Raw genomic sequence first — 17,620 nt, forward strand, 5'->3', positions numbered from 1 at the left:
TATTTTCTCGGTACTCTCAAAATTAATTTTTAGAAATCATATTGATATGAAGGAAACACAGACAAATAGTACAGCAGTGTATTTAATCATTTAGAGTGGCACTTTTAGACATAGCAAAAAAATCTATACATCTTTTTATGATCAGGTGTCAGTCTAAATTAATCTGACCAAAATAGATCATGTCGGATCAATAACAATCCGTCTGTTATAATCTGCAGTATCATGAAGAAAAAACATCCTCTATTGTATACTACATTAACAAAAAAAAAATAAAAATAATTCCAAAATCCACATTCACAACTCGAAACAGATGATCATATAATCCGATGCTTTTATTCTTCATGAGAATAGCCGCAGATGTCTGGCAGATATCTCCTGTGTATGGGAGAGTCGGACGGACTATGGGTCGGCAGGCTGCCATCTAAGGTGTATGGTCCTCAATCCTCCACCCCAGTTATACGCATCTTTGTTCTGACAGCAGATAAGGAGCAGCTTGTCTGAATGGAGTCAAAAGATGCAGGCGTATTTCCTGCCATTTTGGGGGTGATTAAAGTAGTTTTATATAGAAAAAATTTGACAGAGTGCAATTTGATTTTTAATTTTTTTAACGCAATGGAAAAAATAATTATGACATATATAACTATTAAAACAATACATAATAGAAACCCTTCCTATTCATCTGCTCTAGGTCAAAGGGCTCCTTCATACGGCCACAGCTGACATTTGCTTTTCCTTCACCAAAAGCGGGAACCTCAGATATAACCCTATAAACAGAAATATAAAATCCACTAAATACAACCCAGATTAAAAACAAAATGGGCAAATACCCTGCAGTAAGTACATGTAAATAACAGTTTACTTAGTTGACCCTGTTTTGATCAAAAAAGCGTAAAAGCCATCCCACCGCGACAAGGTGACCCTATTCAGGATGGTCCTATCCCTAATGTAAATCCCCTCTATGTGCTGACAAGGGCAGAGAAGGACTCAAACCTGAGTGTTCAGACACCAGGCCGAGGAAAGACACATACACATACATATATACATATTATACACTAAAAGCACAGTCTATTGAGGCCTGCTGGCACATAGAGTTTACATTAGAGATAGAACCGTCCTGGTTGGGTGCACCTTGTCACAGTGGGATGGCTTTTAGGCTTGCTTTTTTTTTAGGGTTCAAAACCGTATTAACCAAGTACCCCATGTTATTTGCATGTACTATTTCTTTACTGCAGGGTATTTGCTTATTGTGTTTTTATTCTAGGTAATGTTTGTTAATGGCCACAGTGTGAACATACTTCTACACATTGCACATATATCAACATGTGTTCCAGCTCATTTCTTTGTTGTTTTTTTTTTGGACCTGTATCTAGTGAGTAAAACCGAACATTTAGGCCTCATTCAGATGATCATATTGATTAGAAATGCCGATACTGATAGAAAATACTGTAAGGCTAAGTGCCCACGATGCAGAAATGTTCCGGATTTTTCCTGAGCGTTTCTGCATCTCCCTGGCAGAAAAAACGCATGCGGATTGTACATGCGTTTTTCCTGCCAGGGACATGCGGATGTGAAGCGTTCTTCACATACATTTCCGCATGCGGGCTGTCAAGTGCTTTCCAAGCAATGTTAGCATCACTTGGAAAGTGCTTGTGACAACGAGGTCACACTATATAAATCCATGTAAACGGCATGTATTTATAAAGTGTGACCAAGTTAAGTTAATAGTTGAAAAAAATATTAAAAATGGTAAAAAATATATATAAAAAAAAAAAACCATTATATTCACCTTCTTCTCTCCGCTGCGTCTGGTGTCTTGGGCGGCTTGCGGTGGTGTAAAAGGACCTTCCATGACGTCATTTAGTCATGTGACAGGTCAGCAGTCGCGTGACCCGTCACATGACAAAATGACGTCATGGAAGGTCCTTTTAGATCACTGCGAGCCGTACAAGAGACTGGGGGCCATCAGAAGGTAAGTATAATGTATTTTTTTATTTTAATTTTTTTTTTACAGGTACCCGGGTCTGGATGAGTCTCCTCTTCTCCAGACCCGGATACCATCCACACATTGAATCGCTTAATATCCGCATGTGCACATGTAGTCATGCGGATATTAAGCGATTCAATGCAAGTCCATGGCGGCGAAAACGCCGCGATTACGCAAAATAATTGGTAGTGCTGTGGATTTTTCCGCAATGATAATCCGCAGTGGAAATTTCCGCAGCATGTGCACAGCTCATGTGGATTATCATTGGGGAACATGGCAGACCTTCTACCATGCGTTTTTTAAGCGTTTGTGCAGCGGAATTGCCGCTGCGGAAAAGCTTAAAAAACACATAGTGGGCACACAGCCTAAGTCGTAACTCGGAGTGGAACGTATAGAGAAATCCGTCACGGATTGGGAAGCTTTGTATGTCTTCCACGTTTTGGAGACACTTTTAGCTTACAATTATAGGTGGAAAATACTGATAAATATTACAATGTGAATGTGGCCTAAAGCTTAGTTTACACATCTCTGGAGAAACCTACTTTACTTCCATTGCATTGATCATTGCCTCTGATCCCACCAATGAAAATCTCTGACAAATATACCCCACAACAGATCAGATCAGGACTCGGACAACCCCTCTAATCTTTACCCACAAAACTATTTAGCAATCTGCTCTGTAGCGTGCGGTACAATGTGACGGGCTTGTGTCACAGGGGATGTATAACTAGTTCTGGAGCAAACATGGTGGACAATAGCAGGATCTGCAGGTCACAGTGATATAATGTGGTTATGGCCGACTGATCCTTCCACCTGCCAGGAGGCTACTCCGTCCGTCCATTAAATATACATGGCAGTGCAAAAAGCTCAAATACAACATGTGCATGAGATCCAGGTTTGATAAGACCTGTATATATCTAATTAATGCACATGTCATTTGTTGCAGTTCTCGCTTTGCTGCTCCTCCTGTTTCGCTGCACGGCTAGCAGCACAGCACAGAAGGGGTTACTGTGCGAATCGGAGGACGACGTACGGGACAATATCTTCAATTACAATGAGCAGGGAGGCGGAGAAGAAGACCAGGTACCGGAGTGAACGGACAGCATAAACGTCAGAATCACACCTTCAGTATCCGCAGAGATTACAACCCTAGGGCCCTGATTCATCAAAGCACTTTGAAAATTTGCAAAAATGTTGGTATTCTCATGCCAGTTATGGGCAGAGCGGGGGCAAATTCTTCAGTAGTGACAGCATATTTTACACCAGAGCACCCTATTTATTTAGTCAAAGGGAACCTGACAGCTGATACATGCTGCCCTAACCTGTGTCTGTACAATGCCAGCCGCTCGTGTGACTAGTCCGAGAGTCCCGGGCAGCGTCATCTCACCCCACTTCCCTTGAGTTCCCATTCTCTCCCTATGTGTGTGCATACAGTGAGACCTGTCATTGTACAAGAGCGGGGAGAAGCTGCTGGGGTCCGGCCTCTAAGACTAGTCACCCGAGCGGCTGAAATGGCGCAGCCACTGATGTTACATGTATCCGCCATCAGGTTCCCATTAACCCTTAAATCACTGTCTCCATTCTGCAGAAACAGAAGGTGTGATTTTTCTATCCTCTGCCCTCCTGTGCTTGGTTTATACTTTTAGTTTGGGGGTAACTTTTTTCTTCTTTTAACGTTTCCGCCACAATTAGCGTAATGTTATTCTAATCTCCTACAACCGTCAAGTACAGCAGAAAAGGTCAGTAGCACTAACTAACAATACTGTATACTGATATCACGTAGGATGCCTATGACATGAACCGTCTCAGGAACCCCGCCATGGCAGTGCCACCATCACCTCGCTTCAAGCCCCCAATCCGGAGGGACGCTCCGTACAGTCAGACACTTCCCCGCTATCCCCGGAGACCCTCAGACCGACCTTCTGACATTGCAGACTTCATACAAGATGTGAGTTGTTGGGTTTTATGGTTTCCATCCTTGTGATTGTTGTGTAACCACAGTTCTTCGTCTCTTCTGTAGGGATTGCAGACGGCAGATTCAGACCCCAGTGTTCCCCCATATGACACTGCACTCATCTACGATTATGAAGGAGAGGGGTCAGTAGCTGGGACCCTGAGCTCCATCTTGTCTACCGAGGAGGACAGTGACCAAGATTATGACCACTTGCAGGAGTGGGGTCCACGCTTCCGCCGGCTGGCAGACATGTATGGCAACCAGTGACTATGATGACTGCTTTCCATGAATCCTCGGTCTTATACTGGAGGCGTTACACCAGCCTGGGGATCAGAAAGTACTACAAGCTTCAGCAATCCCAGTGTATATATTAATGGTTCGGAAATGTGCCATTTTTGAGACTCTGTAGGTCTCCATGGTCCACGTGTAACTGTAAGACAGAACGGTTTACTTATTTATGGAGCGGGACCAGGAGGGGGTAGGGTGATGGGGAGAGAAGCCTATAGTTCCTAGGCTTAAGTTTGGTAAAGTGAGAGGGTAAGGGGGCCGATAAACGAGAGACCCTTGTATTGATGCTGAGAACTAATACATAATGGAGGGTCGCTGCTTGGACGGACGTCATGACACCTTGATGGCGGTTTTACTTCATGGGAAACTTCCTGATAATTCCATCTTTTATACATGTAATAAAAATCATCTTTGTGGCAATCATCAGTTGTGCCCGGGGGGGGGGATCTGCCCCATTGTCTGTGAGAAGGAACGATTTCCTGGCGTTTAATCATTGGTCAGAGCTTTACTATCTCGCCCATTTTTAGACTTTGTTCTAATCATTTTCTTTGTGGCACTTGCTAGCCGGGCATAGTTATCCGGGTTGTAGTCGGCACGGGGCTTGCCATGGGAAAGCAGCGGCACTGCATCCTGAGTGGCTTGTAAGAGGAGCGGAGGACGGCGCAGGCCGTCTCCATGTCTCAGCGTGTCTGGGAGACCTTTCCTTTTAGTTTCTGGCAGTAGGAGAAGACTCAGGACCGATAAGATGCAGAAGGAGGATAAGACGACATGGTGCAAGAAGTAACCAGATCGCTGCTGAAGGATGATGATTGGCAGAGAAGCCCGGCCCAACATGCTGAGCCCCAGAATAACACCCAGGCCAGAACCCCTAGATGCAAGATGGAAAAAATTTTAATATCACATTCGGCAAGACGGGAATAGAAGTCTAGGTATGAAATACACACAAGGTAGAGGCTCCAAGCTCCTGGCCAGAGGCAGTACTGTACAAGGAATAGCATGTAAGGCCCTGTTCACATCACATTCATGGCCTCTGATTGACATATAAGCTGGGAGCTTGGCTTAGCGGAAAAAGCGGAATGGTCCAACCTGTGACCAAAATTTGAGTGCAAATTTCTGCAACATAGTAAGCAAGCCATTGTTGTACTTACCTGATGACTGTTGGCAACACCTCACTGGCGTAGAAGATACTCAACATCACTACTGCATGAGACGAGAGGGACCCCAGCACGGATATGGCTATGGATATTACTGTAAAGAGGTCTGGATGGCAGAGAGAGGGGACTGTTATTACTGAAAGTATAGGGAGCATGATATAGGACCAGCAGTGAGGGTGGGAGTCTTACACTGTGTCAGGGCCAGGAGCAGCAGTGAGCAGAACCCGGTCAGGACGGTGCACAGGAGGAGGACCGCACGACGACCCCAGTGGTTCACAGTGATGCAGAGGAAAATACAAGCGAGGAGTTCGCTACCAGCTTGGAGAAAATAAGGAATGGAGCCACCGAGAGCCATGAGGTTCCGAGCAAAGCATGGTCTGATGCCACAGCCGATGAACCTGTGCGAGGGGGAGAAGATACCGGACTGTATGAATATTACCATCAAAGCCTCTACTTGTAATTGTGCAAATGCCCCAGCAGAGATACAAGGTTCTCCTAGACATCCAACTTTCATGGTCCAAGTACGGACTGAGATGTCCAGACTAGCCTCAAGTCTCCTGACCCAGAATTCATACATCTATGGAGGCTGATGAGTTTGGGTCAGAAGACCCGTGGCTGGTCCATACTCAAATTGTGAATATCGGATGTGTGAAAACAGATTTATCCATTAGTGTCGTATTGGAGTAATTTGTGGGATGAATTGTACTTGCTGAGCCAAACACAAAGTTCTCTGAACTATCCTCAGTGGTTTAGTCTCCTGAGAGCGTCGTTAAGTGATGCAAAGTGTAACCAAAGGGCAATAGGATTTCTTCCAAATGCTCCACTTTTACTTTTTATTTTTAACTAATTTTGAGGAATCTCCCTCATCAGACAAGTACAGCCATAATGTCGGATTGGAAAGTGAGAAGTAAAACTGTGAATCCCAATCTCATCAACTTTACATGGTGTGGACATCTAATACCGGGTTCCTACAGGTGTACCCTAGGAGATGGGGCACATACCCATACTACCTACAGGTGTACCCTAGGAGATGGGGCACATACCCATACTACCTACAGGTGTACCCTAGGAGATGGGGCACATACCCATACTACCTACAGGTGTACCCTAGGAGATGGGGCACATACCCATTGTTCCTATTGTTATACACTTGTAGATCTGGTTGACCTCTTACTTTACAATCATTATACAGGAAGAAAAAAAACAAACTGTGGATCATTCGGGCTTCAGAAAAGACTTACGTAGTAAACCCAAGGATCAATGCGTTCCGCCAAATAAGCCGGGTCCCGAACAGACTGCAGAAGCTGTAATATCGAGGACGAGGAAAACCCTCCCAAAGCGAGTCTATTTCTGTAAGTGAGAGGAGGTCAAAAATGCACTTAGTGGAAAAGCATTAATAATTGGTATTCATTCCAGTTTGCAGCAGGTCTAGGTGAGAATTTTGATCACCGATATTTATTCATTACATTTCTGGATCTTATTAAATGCTAAATCCTATTTGAGCCGCTCACCTGTGAACAGAGTCTCCCGACCAGCAAAATCCTCTCCGGTGTCAATTCCATTTGCCCTGGAGAAGACGCAGAGTTCTGCTTTGCATCGATTTAACTGCTGCGTTGCCAGAAGCCAGCGGGGCGATTCAGGGAAGAGTAACTGGCAGCTAAATACAAGGGAAATGATGATGGACAGCGTGTGTACACATCACGATTACAAAGCCCTGAAAAGTGGGATTTGCCAGATCCCTCCAATAGAACCGGAAGGAGTCACTGTGTTTTCTGTTCTCCAATCCAGAAGTGTCCGTATCTTTAGGAGCTCAGATAAAGCACAAAGCTCCGTCTCATTTTTCGTAAATGGTTCCTTGGGGGCGGTCCCACCTGAATACCATTTTCAAGGCTTTGATCCGAAGTCCTGACTGAGACGACCCGAATGTGATGTGAACCCAGCCTAATACAGGAATCACTTACCACCAATATCCAGACAGTAACACCAATGCTCCCATTATTGCCCCTTGTAAGATCTTCCAGTCGGAGCACAGCAAGGCCACCCCCGGCAGTAGCAGTTCACCTCCCAACCAGAAAAATCCTCCAATCATTGTGATCATGAGCCGGAGACCAGGAGGACAAAGCTCTAACCCTGAGGAGCCCAGAAACAAAGGCTTTAATTTTAGGAACAAAAAAAAAAAAAAAAGGGAGTGTAATCGTCCGAGCAGGTAAAAGAGGTCACTGATGGTGCCTACCTGAGAGTCTGCAACATCCAGGAAAGCAGCATAATGAGAAAGCAGAAAGTGACCGGACGGTTAAACATCTAATAGGGAGATTATCAATTCTTATAACCCCATGGTTCCTACAAAGTGACGACTGACCCTACACGAGAACATAATGACAGATTTTACCCGACTCGACAAGTTCGGCTCTTATTTACACTGAGTATTTATCGGCAAACATTCGTGCGGAGACACGAGCCACAGGTTCAGCGACTCCGGTAATTGCTATTTACATGCCAAAATTCAGTCATAACAGGCTCCCAATGATTTTCTAGTGTGCCGGTAAAGTGTTCGGGCTGGTTAATATACAGCTTCACTCCGGAAACCTGAATAGTTACTTACAAATTAAATCTGAATTCCGCAGAAAATCAGACAGCTGTAAAGCGCAACGACAAGCAAACAGGTCCCGGATAAGTCTTATAGAAGAAGCGGTGCGGCCAAAAGTTGTGTTTTCCTTCTTAAAAAGGGACCTCCAGGAGGGTTTCCTATGCCGACAATGTGGCAACATTCCCAGCAAAAGGTCTAAATTAACCAACAAGCGATCTGTAGAGTTATTTTTTTTGCAGGGGAGAATATAACTTTATGGTTTTTATGTATTTTATTACTCAGTTAGAAAGATCCTCTCCCTTCTTTCCTATCATTTTGGGATCACTACAATATTAAGACTTTGTTAAAAAAATCCAAGCACAGACGCCGGTTGCACATCTGCCGAGTATGCGTTACGGCAGAATTTTATCTAGAATTGCACCTTATACGTTGCAAGCGTGAAGTCCGCACAAAGAATGGACACGCTGCATGTTATAAAATCCGCACAGTAGGTTGATTTATGTGCAGATGAGATTTAAAAAAAATTTCATTAACTTAGCTGGAAATATATTACGCTGCGTTTTTTTTTTTGCGCAGAAAATCCGCACCGTGTGCATTTATCCAAAGTTGTCCACTGCTGTGATGTGTTACAATGTAACGTGTACTTGGTGTAGACGCCGTCCCCTCACCCTCCTTCCACTTCACATTTCGGTCACAAAGTTCCAGCAAACACAGAAACCACCCAGAGCAAATAATAGGAGACACCGTGAGGAGGGGCAGAGACATCGAGCCAAACGGGTGCTGGACGTCGGGCCGGACCTTATTAATATCCCTCTGAGCAGCGCACATACTGCACTCACTTGCTATGTAGAAAGACAGGAAGATTCCAGCCAGAGCCGAACCAAAGACTATTCTGATGGCCAGGAAGCTGAGGTACCCAGGACAGAAGCACAAGGCCACCCCGAGGGGCAGCGCCACCACCAGGGCACTGATAAAAGCGCTACGTCGTCCAAACCTGAAATACACATGTACAGTGAATGATGAAAGTAGAAAACACTTATGTACTTTGCTAAAAGCATAAACCGCCCTTATTCTGCTGGTGGGGAACAGTGAATGTACTTATACCCTCTGCTGTGTTTTTTTTTTTTTTTTTTAAATTGAAAGCCCAAGATCATGCTCTCCACCTGAGTGCACTAAAAAAGTGACTAACAGTGCAACAACAAAAAAATGCACTAGGATGCGGTCTCATGTAACACTTCCCGAAAACCAGTCCCCGTGCCTCCGAGCCAGAATCTTGCTCCTGCATCTGCCACCCAAGCGAGAACTAGGAGCCATCGACTGTCCGCTCTCCTCCAGAGAGAGGAAAGCCTGGGGTCAGGGGGGAGCGGAACCGGATGGCGAAACCCTCCCCAACCCGGAACCGGTCAGAAGGTAACTGCATCTGAAAAGCCCTAGTGAAAAATTAAAAGAAGTGCCATATAACTCAGTGGGGTTCCCAATCCCCAGGGTAACCAATCCTCGGGCATTCAAACTTAACCATTGCCTCGATCCTGGGGGGGCCATGCTTTCTGCACCACATTAAGGGGCTGCTATTTAAGCAATCCCCAATCTCCGTGTACTTTATAGATATCTAGGCTGCGGTTCTGATTCTGATTATGGAGACTGTTAGTGAGACATAGGACAGACAATGCTCCCTGGGAAAAAGGCATGCAAATTAGCAGAGAAATCTGGCTCTCTACTGCCACCTATTGGCGCCAGCTGCCCTGTAAGTCTATGTCCAACTCTATGTGTTATGGTCAGGTAGGTAATTTCCATGCAGCACCATGAGCGAATGCTATAGTTATGGGACGTGTTCCCCCCAATCAGTCCGGGTAGTCGCAGTTATATCATCTCTTACCTGTCACATACACATCCGAAGATGATGTAACCCCACAACCAGCCAATCAGATAACAGATCTGCTCCAGGGGCACCTTCCACCCGTTCTCACAGACGAGGTCCCACTGATAAGAGAAGGACACGATGTTGTGAATTGCGGCAATCACTGGATCAGAAAGTGTTTAGACCAGAATGTGTCAGCTCTGAGGGTTCAGGAGCCGCCAACCTGTCAATCACGACCGATACAGTCAGTCATGGCAGAAAGTGTTGGTTTCTTGAAATTATTAAACACACACACAAAAAAAAAAGGAAAATATGGGTGCTGTGTGTCCAAATCTATGAATACCATTTCCTTATCCCAGGTGCCGCCCTTTTCATTTTGTATTTTTCCTGGCATGTTTCTATTCTTATCAATTTCTTACTAATAAATTGGTCATGTAAATTTTCTATATACTGTTCTTAAGTGTGATCTATTTTTTGGTATTCTTGAAATTATTCCAGAAAATGAAGTATTTCTCCCAGAAAATTATTACAATTCCACACGTTTTGTTATACACGCGTTTATTTCTTTTGTGTGTATTGGAACAACACAGAAAAAAAAAAGGCAAACGGGACATAATTTCACGCAAAGCCTCAAAAATGGTCAGGACAAAATTGTTGGCACCCTCAGCTTAATATTTGGTGGCACAGTCTTTGGAATAAATAACTGCAATCAGTCGCCTCCTATAACCATAACAACTGGAATTTTGGACTCTTCTTTTGTAAACTTCTCCAGGTCTCATATGTGAAGGCGTCTTCTCCCAACAGCAATTGTAAGATCTCTCCACAGGTGATCAATGGGATTTATATCCGGACTCATTGCTGTCATTTCAGAACTCTCCAGCACTTTGTTTCCATCCATTTCTGGCGGATTCTTGAAGTATGTTTGGAGTCATTGTCCTGCTGGATGACCCATGACCTAGGATGCAAACCCAGCTTTCTGACACTCGGCACTATATTGCTACCCAAAATTCTTTGGGAATCTTCAGATTTCATGAGGTCTTGCACACAGTCAAGGCAGCAAAAGTACTCCAAAACATCTTTGACCTTCCACAATATTTGACTGTAGGTAGTATGTTCTTTTCTTTGTAGGCCTCATTCCGTTTGCAGTAAACAGAATGATGTGCTTTACCAAAAAGCTCCATCTTGGTCTCAATTGCCCACAAAACGCTTTCCCAGAAGAATTTTGACTTGCGTACATTTTGGCAAACTGCAGTCTATCTTTTTTATGTCTCTGTGTCAGCAGTGGGGTCCTCCTGGGTCTCTTACCGTAGAGTTTCATTGCATTCAAATGTGGATGGATAGTTTGCACTGACACTGATGCACCATGAGCCTGTAGGACAGCTTGAATCTCTTTGGAACTTGATTGGGGCTGCTTATCCACGATCCAGACTATCCTGCGTTGCAACCTTTCATCGATTTTTCTCTGTCGTCCACATCCAGGGAGATTAGCTATAGTGCTATGGGTTGTAAACTTCTTGATTATGTTGTGCACCTTGGACAAGGGAACATCAAGATCTCTGGGGTTGGACTTGTAACCTTGAGATTGTTGATATTGTTCAACAATTTGGGTTCTCAAGTCCTCAGACAGTTCTCTTCTCTTTCTGTTCTCCATGGTTAGTGTGGCACACACAGACACACAATGCAAAGATTGAGTCAACATCTCCCCTTTTTATCTGGTTTCAGGTGTGATTTTCATATTGCCCACACCTGTTACTTGCCACAGGTGAGACTGAACGAGCATCACATGCTTCAAACAAAGCTGTTTACCCACAATTTTGGAAAGGTGACAACAATTTTGTCAGGCCCATTTTTGGGGTTTTGTGAGAAATTATGTCCAAGTTGCCTTTTTTTCTTCTGTTTTTTTTTTTTGTGTTGTTCCAATATACACAAAGGAAATAAACACGTGTATAACAAAACAGGCATCATTGCAATATTCCCTAAAATGAGCGACGCTTTGCTGTGTGAACCTGACAACTAAGCATGTATAAAAATGACTGGCAATTCCGACCTGAAATAAATGTTGGAGAAATCGCAGTCACTTCAGGCAGCAAGGTGGAAAACTGTACAGATCGAATCTTCATTTTTTGGCTGGAATCCGGTGGAGGATTAGATGCCGTGCTAAAGTTTAGGTGCCACCAGGCTGCAGCTGTCACAGCACAGGTATCATGCTCTCCTCATAATTCTGGGACTTGTGGTGCTGCCAGACCATTCATACTCCTAAATAACCAACTCTGTGGCCATAAAGGGACATTACACACCCAGATTTTACCAGCAGTGCCATGTCATACATGATGGTATAACGATACCCGCTGTGCAATTAGAATACATATCACTGCACTCGGTCAGTCTGACCCTATGGTCATTCTTTTGGGCCATTATTGCCTGCCAGTGGGCACGTGCCCAATATTAAGCAGTTATCTGAGAAGTTAAAGTATCAGAATGGTCTTATTCACTAGTTTCCCGTGAACTATCATAGCTCCCTGCCGTGTGTCCTTCCATTGATTTTCTGACCGGAATGATGCCCCGCTGGGATCTGACGTCCATCTCTGCCATTCCTGGCATTTAGCCGCATTCCTGAAATGTTGCACATCTAGTACATAAATGTCGGCTTTTTAAAAGGTGATTTCCATGAATTGTGAGAAGTTGAGCAGGTGTATCTAAGCCGGTCATGTGCTGTGATACAGAGGGATGCACAGCAGTACTAATGCCTTCATGAAGGGTTCCAGTCCCATAAGGACAAAGTTTTTCCATATATCCCAATGCGATCGCCCAGAGGACTCATCACAACCCAGGGAAGAAGAGGCACAATTAGAAATGCCCGCGGGTGGCTGGCACCCATGGGTGCACTCCAGGATTAGAAGTCTCATTCTGTACTTGCAGACGGCCCCAATGTTCCCGCAGGCAGCAGGACATGTCACGGTGCCACAAAACACGTGGCTGGTATGTCCACACCTCATTGCCCCGGGGATCTGTGCTCTCAGGAAAGCAAAGATGTAAACACAAAAAGGTGAACACGAAAACTGGAGGAATGAAAGAGAATTCTAACAGCTGGACCCACATTATAATATTTAGGAATTGCAATAAGAGCAATTTCCTCACAGACTGCGGCTCCTGTGCAGCAAAATACTAAGTATTTCCAGGACATCACAAATCCAGAAAACAAATGGTTAATCCCTAAGTTTGTGCAAATCATTCCCCAAAATCCACAATCCATCCTGATGTACAGGAGATACCAGAAAGTGCAAAGCCCCCCATTATTACACCTTCTATACAGCGTGGAGCACAGAGCCCCCCACCCATTATTACACCTTCTATACAGAGTGGAGCCCAGAGCGCCCCCCCCCCCATTATTACACCTTCTATACAGAGTGGAGCCCAGAGCGTCCCCCCCCTCATTATTACACCTTCTATACAGAGTGGAGCCCAGAGCGCCCCCCCCCCATTATTACACCTTCTATACAGAGTGGAGCCCAGAGCCCCCCACCCCATTATTACACCTTCTATACAGCGTGGAGCTCAGAGCCCCCCCCCATTATTACACCTTCTATACAGAGTGGAGCCCAGAGCGCCCCCCCCCCCCCATTATTACACCTTCTATACAGAGTGGAGCCCAGAGCGCCCCCCCCCATTATTACACCTTCTATACAGCGTGGAGCTCAGAGCCCCCCCCCCATTATTACACCTTCTATACAGCGTGGAGCTCAGAGGCCCCCCCCCCCCCCCCCATTATTACACCTTCTATACAGCGTGGAGCTCAGAGCCCCCCCATTATTACACCTTCTATACAGCGTGGAGCTCAGAGCCCCCCCATTATTACACCTTCTATACAGCGTGGAGCACAGAGCCCCCCACCCATTATTACACCTTCTATACAGAGTGGAGCCCAGAGCGCCCCCCCCCCCCATTATTACACCTTCTATACAGAGTGGAGTCCAGAGCGTCCCCCCCCCCCATTATTACACCTTCTATACAGAGTGGAGCCCAGAGCGCCCCCCCCCCCCATTATTACACCTTCTATACAGAGTGGAGCCCAGAGCGCCCCCCCCCCCATTATTACACCTTCTATAGAGAGTGGAGCCCAGAGCCCCCCCCCATTATTACACCTTCTATACAGCGTGGAGCTCAGAGCCCCCCCCCCATTATTACACCTTCTATACAGAGTGGAGCCCAGAGCGCCCCCCCCCCCCCATTATTACACCTTCTATACAGAGTGGAGCCCAGAGCGCCCCCCCCCATTATTACACCTTCTATACAGCGTGGAGCCCAGAGCGCCCCCCCCCATTATTACACCTTCTATACAGCGTGGAGCTCAGAGCCCCCCCCCATTATTACACCTTCTATACAGCGTGGAGCTCAGAGCCCCCCCCCATTATTACACCTTCTATACAGCGTGGAGCTCAGAGCCCCCCCATTATTACACCTTCTATACAGCGTGGAGCTCAGAGCCCCCCCATTATTACACCTTCTATACAGCGTGGAGCACAGAGCCCCCCACCCATTATTACACCTTCTATACAGCGTGGAGCACAGAGCCCCCCACCCATTATTACACCTTCTATACAGAGTGGAGCCCAGAGCCCCCCCCCCATTATTACACCTTCTATACAGCGTGGAGCTCAGAGCCCCCCCATTATTACACCTTCTACACAGCGTGGAGCTCAGAGCCCCCCCATTATTACACCCAGCCCATTATTACACCTTCTATACAGCGTGAAGCACAGAGCCCCAAACCCATTATTACACCTTCTATACAGCGTGGAGCTCAGAGCCCCCCACCCATTATTACACCTTCTATACAGCGTGGAGCTCAGAGCCCCCCACCCATTATTACACCTTCTATACAGCGTGGAGCTCAGAGCCCCCCCCCCCCCATTATTACACCTTCTATACAGCGTGGAGCTCAGAGCCCCCCCCATTATTACACCTTCTATACAGCGTGGAGCTCAGAGCCCCCCCATTATTACACCTTCTATACAGCATGGAGCTCAGAGCCTCCCCATTATTACACCTTCTATACAGCGTGGAGCTCAGAGCCCCCCCATTATTACACCTTCTATACAGCATGGAGCTCAGAGCCCCCCACCCACCCCCCCATTATTACACTTCTATACAGCGTGGAGCTCAGAGCCCCCCCATTATTACACCTTCTATACAGCGTGGAGCACAGAGGCCCCCCATTATTACACCTTCTATACAACATGGAGCACAGAGGCCTCCCCATTATTACACCTTCTATACAGCATGGAGCACAAAGCCCTCCCCATTATTACACCTTCTATACAGCATGGAGCACAGAGCCCTCCCCATTATTACACCTTCTATACAGCATAGAGCACAGAGGCCCCCCCCCCATTATTACACTTCTATACAGCGTGGAGCTCAGAGCCCCCCCATTATTACACCTTCTATACAGCGTGGAGCACAGAGGCCCCCCCCATTATTGCACCTTCTATATAGCGTGGAGAACAGAGCCCCCCCCATTATTACACCTTCTATACAGCGTGGAGCACAGAGGCCCCCCATTATTACACCTTCTATACAACATGGAGCACAGAGGCCTCCCCATTATTACACCTTCTATACAGCATGGAGCACAGAGCCCCCCCCCCATTATTACACCTTCTATACAGCATGGAGCACAGAGCCCCCCCCCCCCATTATTACACCTTCTATACAGCATGGAGCACAGAGGGCCCCCCCCCATTATTACACTTCTATACAGCGTGGAGCTCAGAGCCCCCCCCCCCCATTATTACACTTCTATACAGCGTGGAGCTCAGAGCCCCCCCCCCCATTATTACACTTCTATACAGCGTGGAGCTCAGAGCCCCCCCCCCCATTATTACACTTCTATACAGCGTGGAGCTCAGAGCCCCCCCATTATTACACCTTCTATACAGCATGGAGCACAGAGGCCCCCCCCCCATTATTGCACCTTCTATATAGCGTGGAGAACAGAGCCCCCCCATTATTACACCTTCTATATAGCGTGGAGAACAGAGCCCCCCCATTATTACACTTCTATACAGCGTGGAGCTCAGAGCCCCCCATTATTACACCTTCTATACAGAGAATATGACCCCAGTATCTTAGAGCTCAATTCCCCTTTCCTCATTTGTCTGTTTGTATTCCTTTTCACTACACAATTGAAAACATTCTGGAAACCATCAGCAAGCAGTTTAGCTACAGCATCATAGGTTACATACGTCCTTACCTATGGCAGAGAAGCTGCTTGCTGCTGGTTTCCAGAATGTCTTTAAATTCATACATTTTGCCTTGTGCTTTAGATAACTGACAGCAATTCCCCCCCAACCTCCCCATACACATGTACACTATGCTTCTCCCATGTTATTATTGGGGAGAGGGGAGTAAGTTGTCGGCCAACACTTAGTGGCCTCTAACCCCCCCCCCCCCCCCCAAGACTAAAAGGATCGGACATAAAAATTCCACATGCCGGATCCTTCTCTCCCTCCCAACATCTGCCATTGATGGAAGAGACAGGACACCCTCGTAATTATTAGGTGGGCGACCGATTGTTTAGGATCCGTAAATGAGGGGGTATAGGACCCCTGCTTCAGCCAGAGAGGGGGGGGGGCACTAACAACATGGCTGACATGATGATATTACAGCGTCCGCAGATTGGGCTGTTATAGGCACCAAGGAACCGAGCAAAGATCCACTAACAGCAACTTGCTGATGGTTTCCAGACACTGAATTCTGCATTTCATTGATAAAAAAGTAATAAGAAAATCCGTAAACAACATCTACGGAATTTGTCGGATTTTACAGACCGTTTTCTCGCTAGGGCACGGACGGCGTCATGTCACACGGCAGAATTTGGGGGGTGCTGTGCTTCTGTCACTGACCAATGGTGGAAAATTACAAACATTCCAAGATGGAACCAAAATTGCAACAAAGTATTATTTTTTTAAAGAGACAGTACATAAAAAAAAATAACACTTCTGTGAATGATTAGTGAAGGTGCTGGAAGGGTTAACGGTGCCACGTAGAGCGGGCACTGCCATGTGTGGCCCTCACCTGGGTGACGATAGTGCTCTGCAGCCAGCTCTGGGGGCCCCAACCCCCGGGGCAGCCGCTGCCATTGCGGTGTGTGGCCCCCGGACTGCTGCTGCTGTTGTCCCCTCTGCAGGGGCCCCCGCTCTCCCCCTGGCACTGGTATTCCGGGACGCTGGTGTACAGGACGTCCGAGGAGAAGCCCAGAGACACGAACACATTGGGCAGCCAAGAGGCGGCGGCCACCAGCCGGGTGTAGCGCCCGAAGCCGCCCGCCAAGGGCCACACTTTCCCGTCAAAGTCCATGAGAGTCCGGGAAGCTGAGAGCAGCGGAGACTGGAGAAAGCCGAGGAGTGAGGAGAGACGAGCGCGGCCCCGGCTCCAGGTGTCTGCGGATGACTGACAGAAGCTGGGGCGGCGCCGCGTCCTCTAGTGAAACCCCAGCAACCAATCACAGCGCAGCTCTCATCCTCAAACCTGCGCCTTACACACGAAAGCTGCAACCTGATTGGTTGATAGGGGCCTCTGCTCCCATGTAGGCTCCAATAAAATGTCACCGTTCATCCAGATTTCTAGATTGGGACAGTTCACACAGCAAGTCTGTCACAGACGTCACAGCAGACAGGGGCGTCTCCTCGCTGTCCATTTTCCGCCTCACCTTCCAAGAGTGACTTCTTCATTTTTTTTTTTAGTTACCTTCTAGTGATAGGAATTTTTATATTTTAATATGAAATATTTTTCA

The 17,620-nt window shown here is 46.5% G+C and overlaps 2 protein-coding genes across 4 annotated transcripts in view; one reads left to right on the forward strand and one right to left on the reverse strand.

Moving 5' to 3' along the window:
• CDH15 (cadherin 15) overlaps positions 1-9,992 on the forward strand; it is a 36,888-nt gene extending 26,896 nt beyond the window's left edge. Inside the window, exons 12-14 of one of the 3 annotated variants that reach the window (XM_073659184.1) lie at positions 2,931-3,067; positions 3,768-3,932; positions 4,005-9,990. In XM_073659184.1, coding sequence (XP_073515285.1) covers positions 2,931-3,067; positions 3,768-3,932; positions 4,005-4,205 — 503 coding nt within the window. In that variant the 3' untranslated portion in view covers positions 4,206-9,990. Of the gene's footprint in view, positions 1-2,930; positions 3,068-3,767 lie in introns of all 3 variants that reach the window. The other 2 variants (XM_073659183.1, XM_073659185.1) reach the window with 2 other exon arrangements.
• On the reverse strand, positions 65-17,288 carry SLC22A31 (solute carrier family 22 member 31). Its single transcript, XM_073659190.1, has 9 exons — positions 16,903-17,288; positions 9,844-9,947; positions 8,807-8,961; positions 7,342-7,510; positions 6,892-7,037; positions 6,622-6,730; positions 5,570-5,778; positions 5,375-5,486; positions 65-5,094 (listed from the first exon to the last, which is right to left on the reverse strand). Exons 1-9 carry the CDS (start codon positions 17,182-17,184, stop codon positions 4,713-4,715), a joined length of 1,668 nt encoding a protein of 555 aa, XP_073515291.1. The 5' UTR covers positions 17,185-17,288; the 3' UTR covers positions 65-4,712.
• Between the last annotated feature and the right edge of the window lie 332 nt (positions 17,289-17,620).

Source organism: Phyllobates terribilis, unplaced genomic scaffold (assembly GCF_046119375.1).
Source record: "Phyllobates terribilis strain yellow unplaced genomic scaffold, ASM4611937v1 Scaffold_13__5_contigs__length_258822181, whole genome shotgun sequence".
Lineage (NCBI taxonomy): Eukaryota > Metazoa > Chordata > Amphibia > Anura > Dendrobatidae > Phyllobates > Phyllobates terribilis.

Excerpts from the sequence above, each read along its gene's own strand:
- SLC22A31 (XM_073659190.1), bottom strand. The coding sequence starts at position 17,184 with ATGGACTTTGACGGGAAAGTGTGGCCCTTGGCGGGCGGCTTCGGGCGC. Across the intron at positions 7,038-7,341 it reads TTACTGTCTGGATATTGGTG|CTGCCAGTTACTCTTCCCTG; the intron begins GTAAGTGATTCC and ends CCTTGTATTTAG. Across the intron at positions 5,779-6,621 it reads TTGATCCTTGGGTTTACTAC|GTTCATCGGCTGTGGCATCA; the intron begins GTAAGTCTTTTC and ends CCCCTCGCACAG.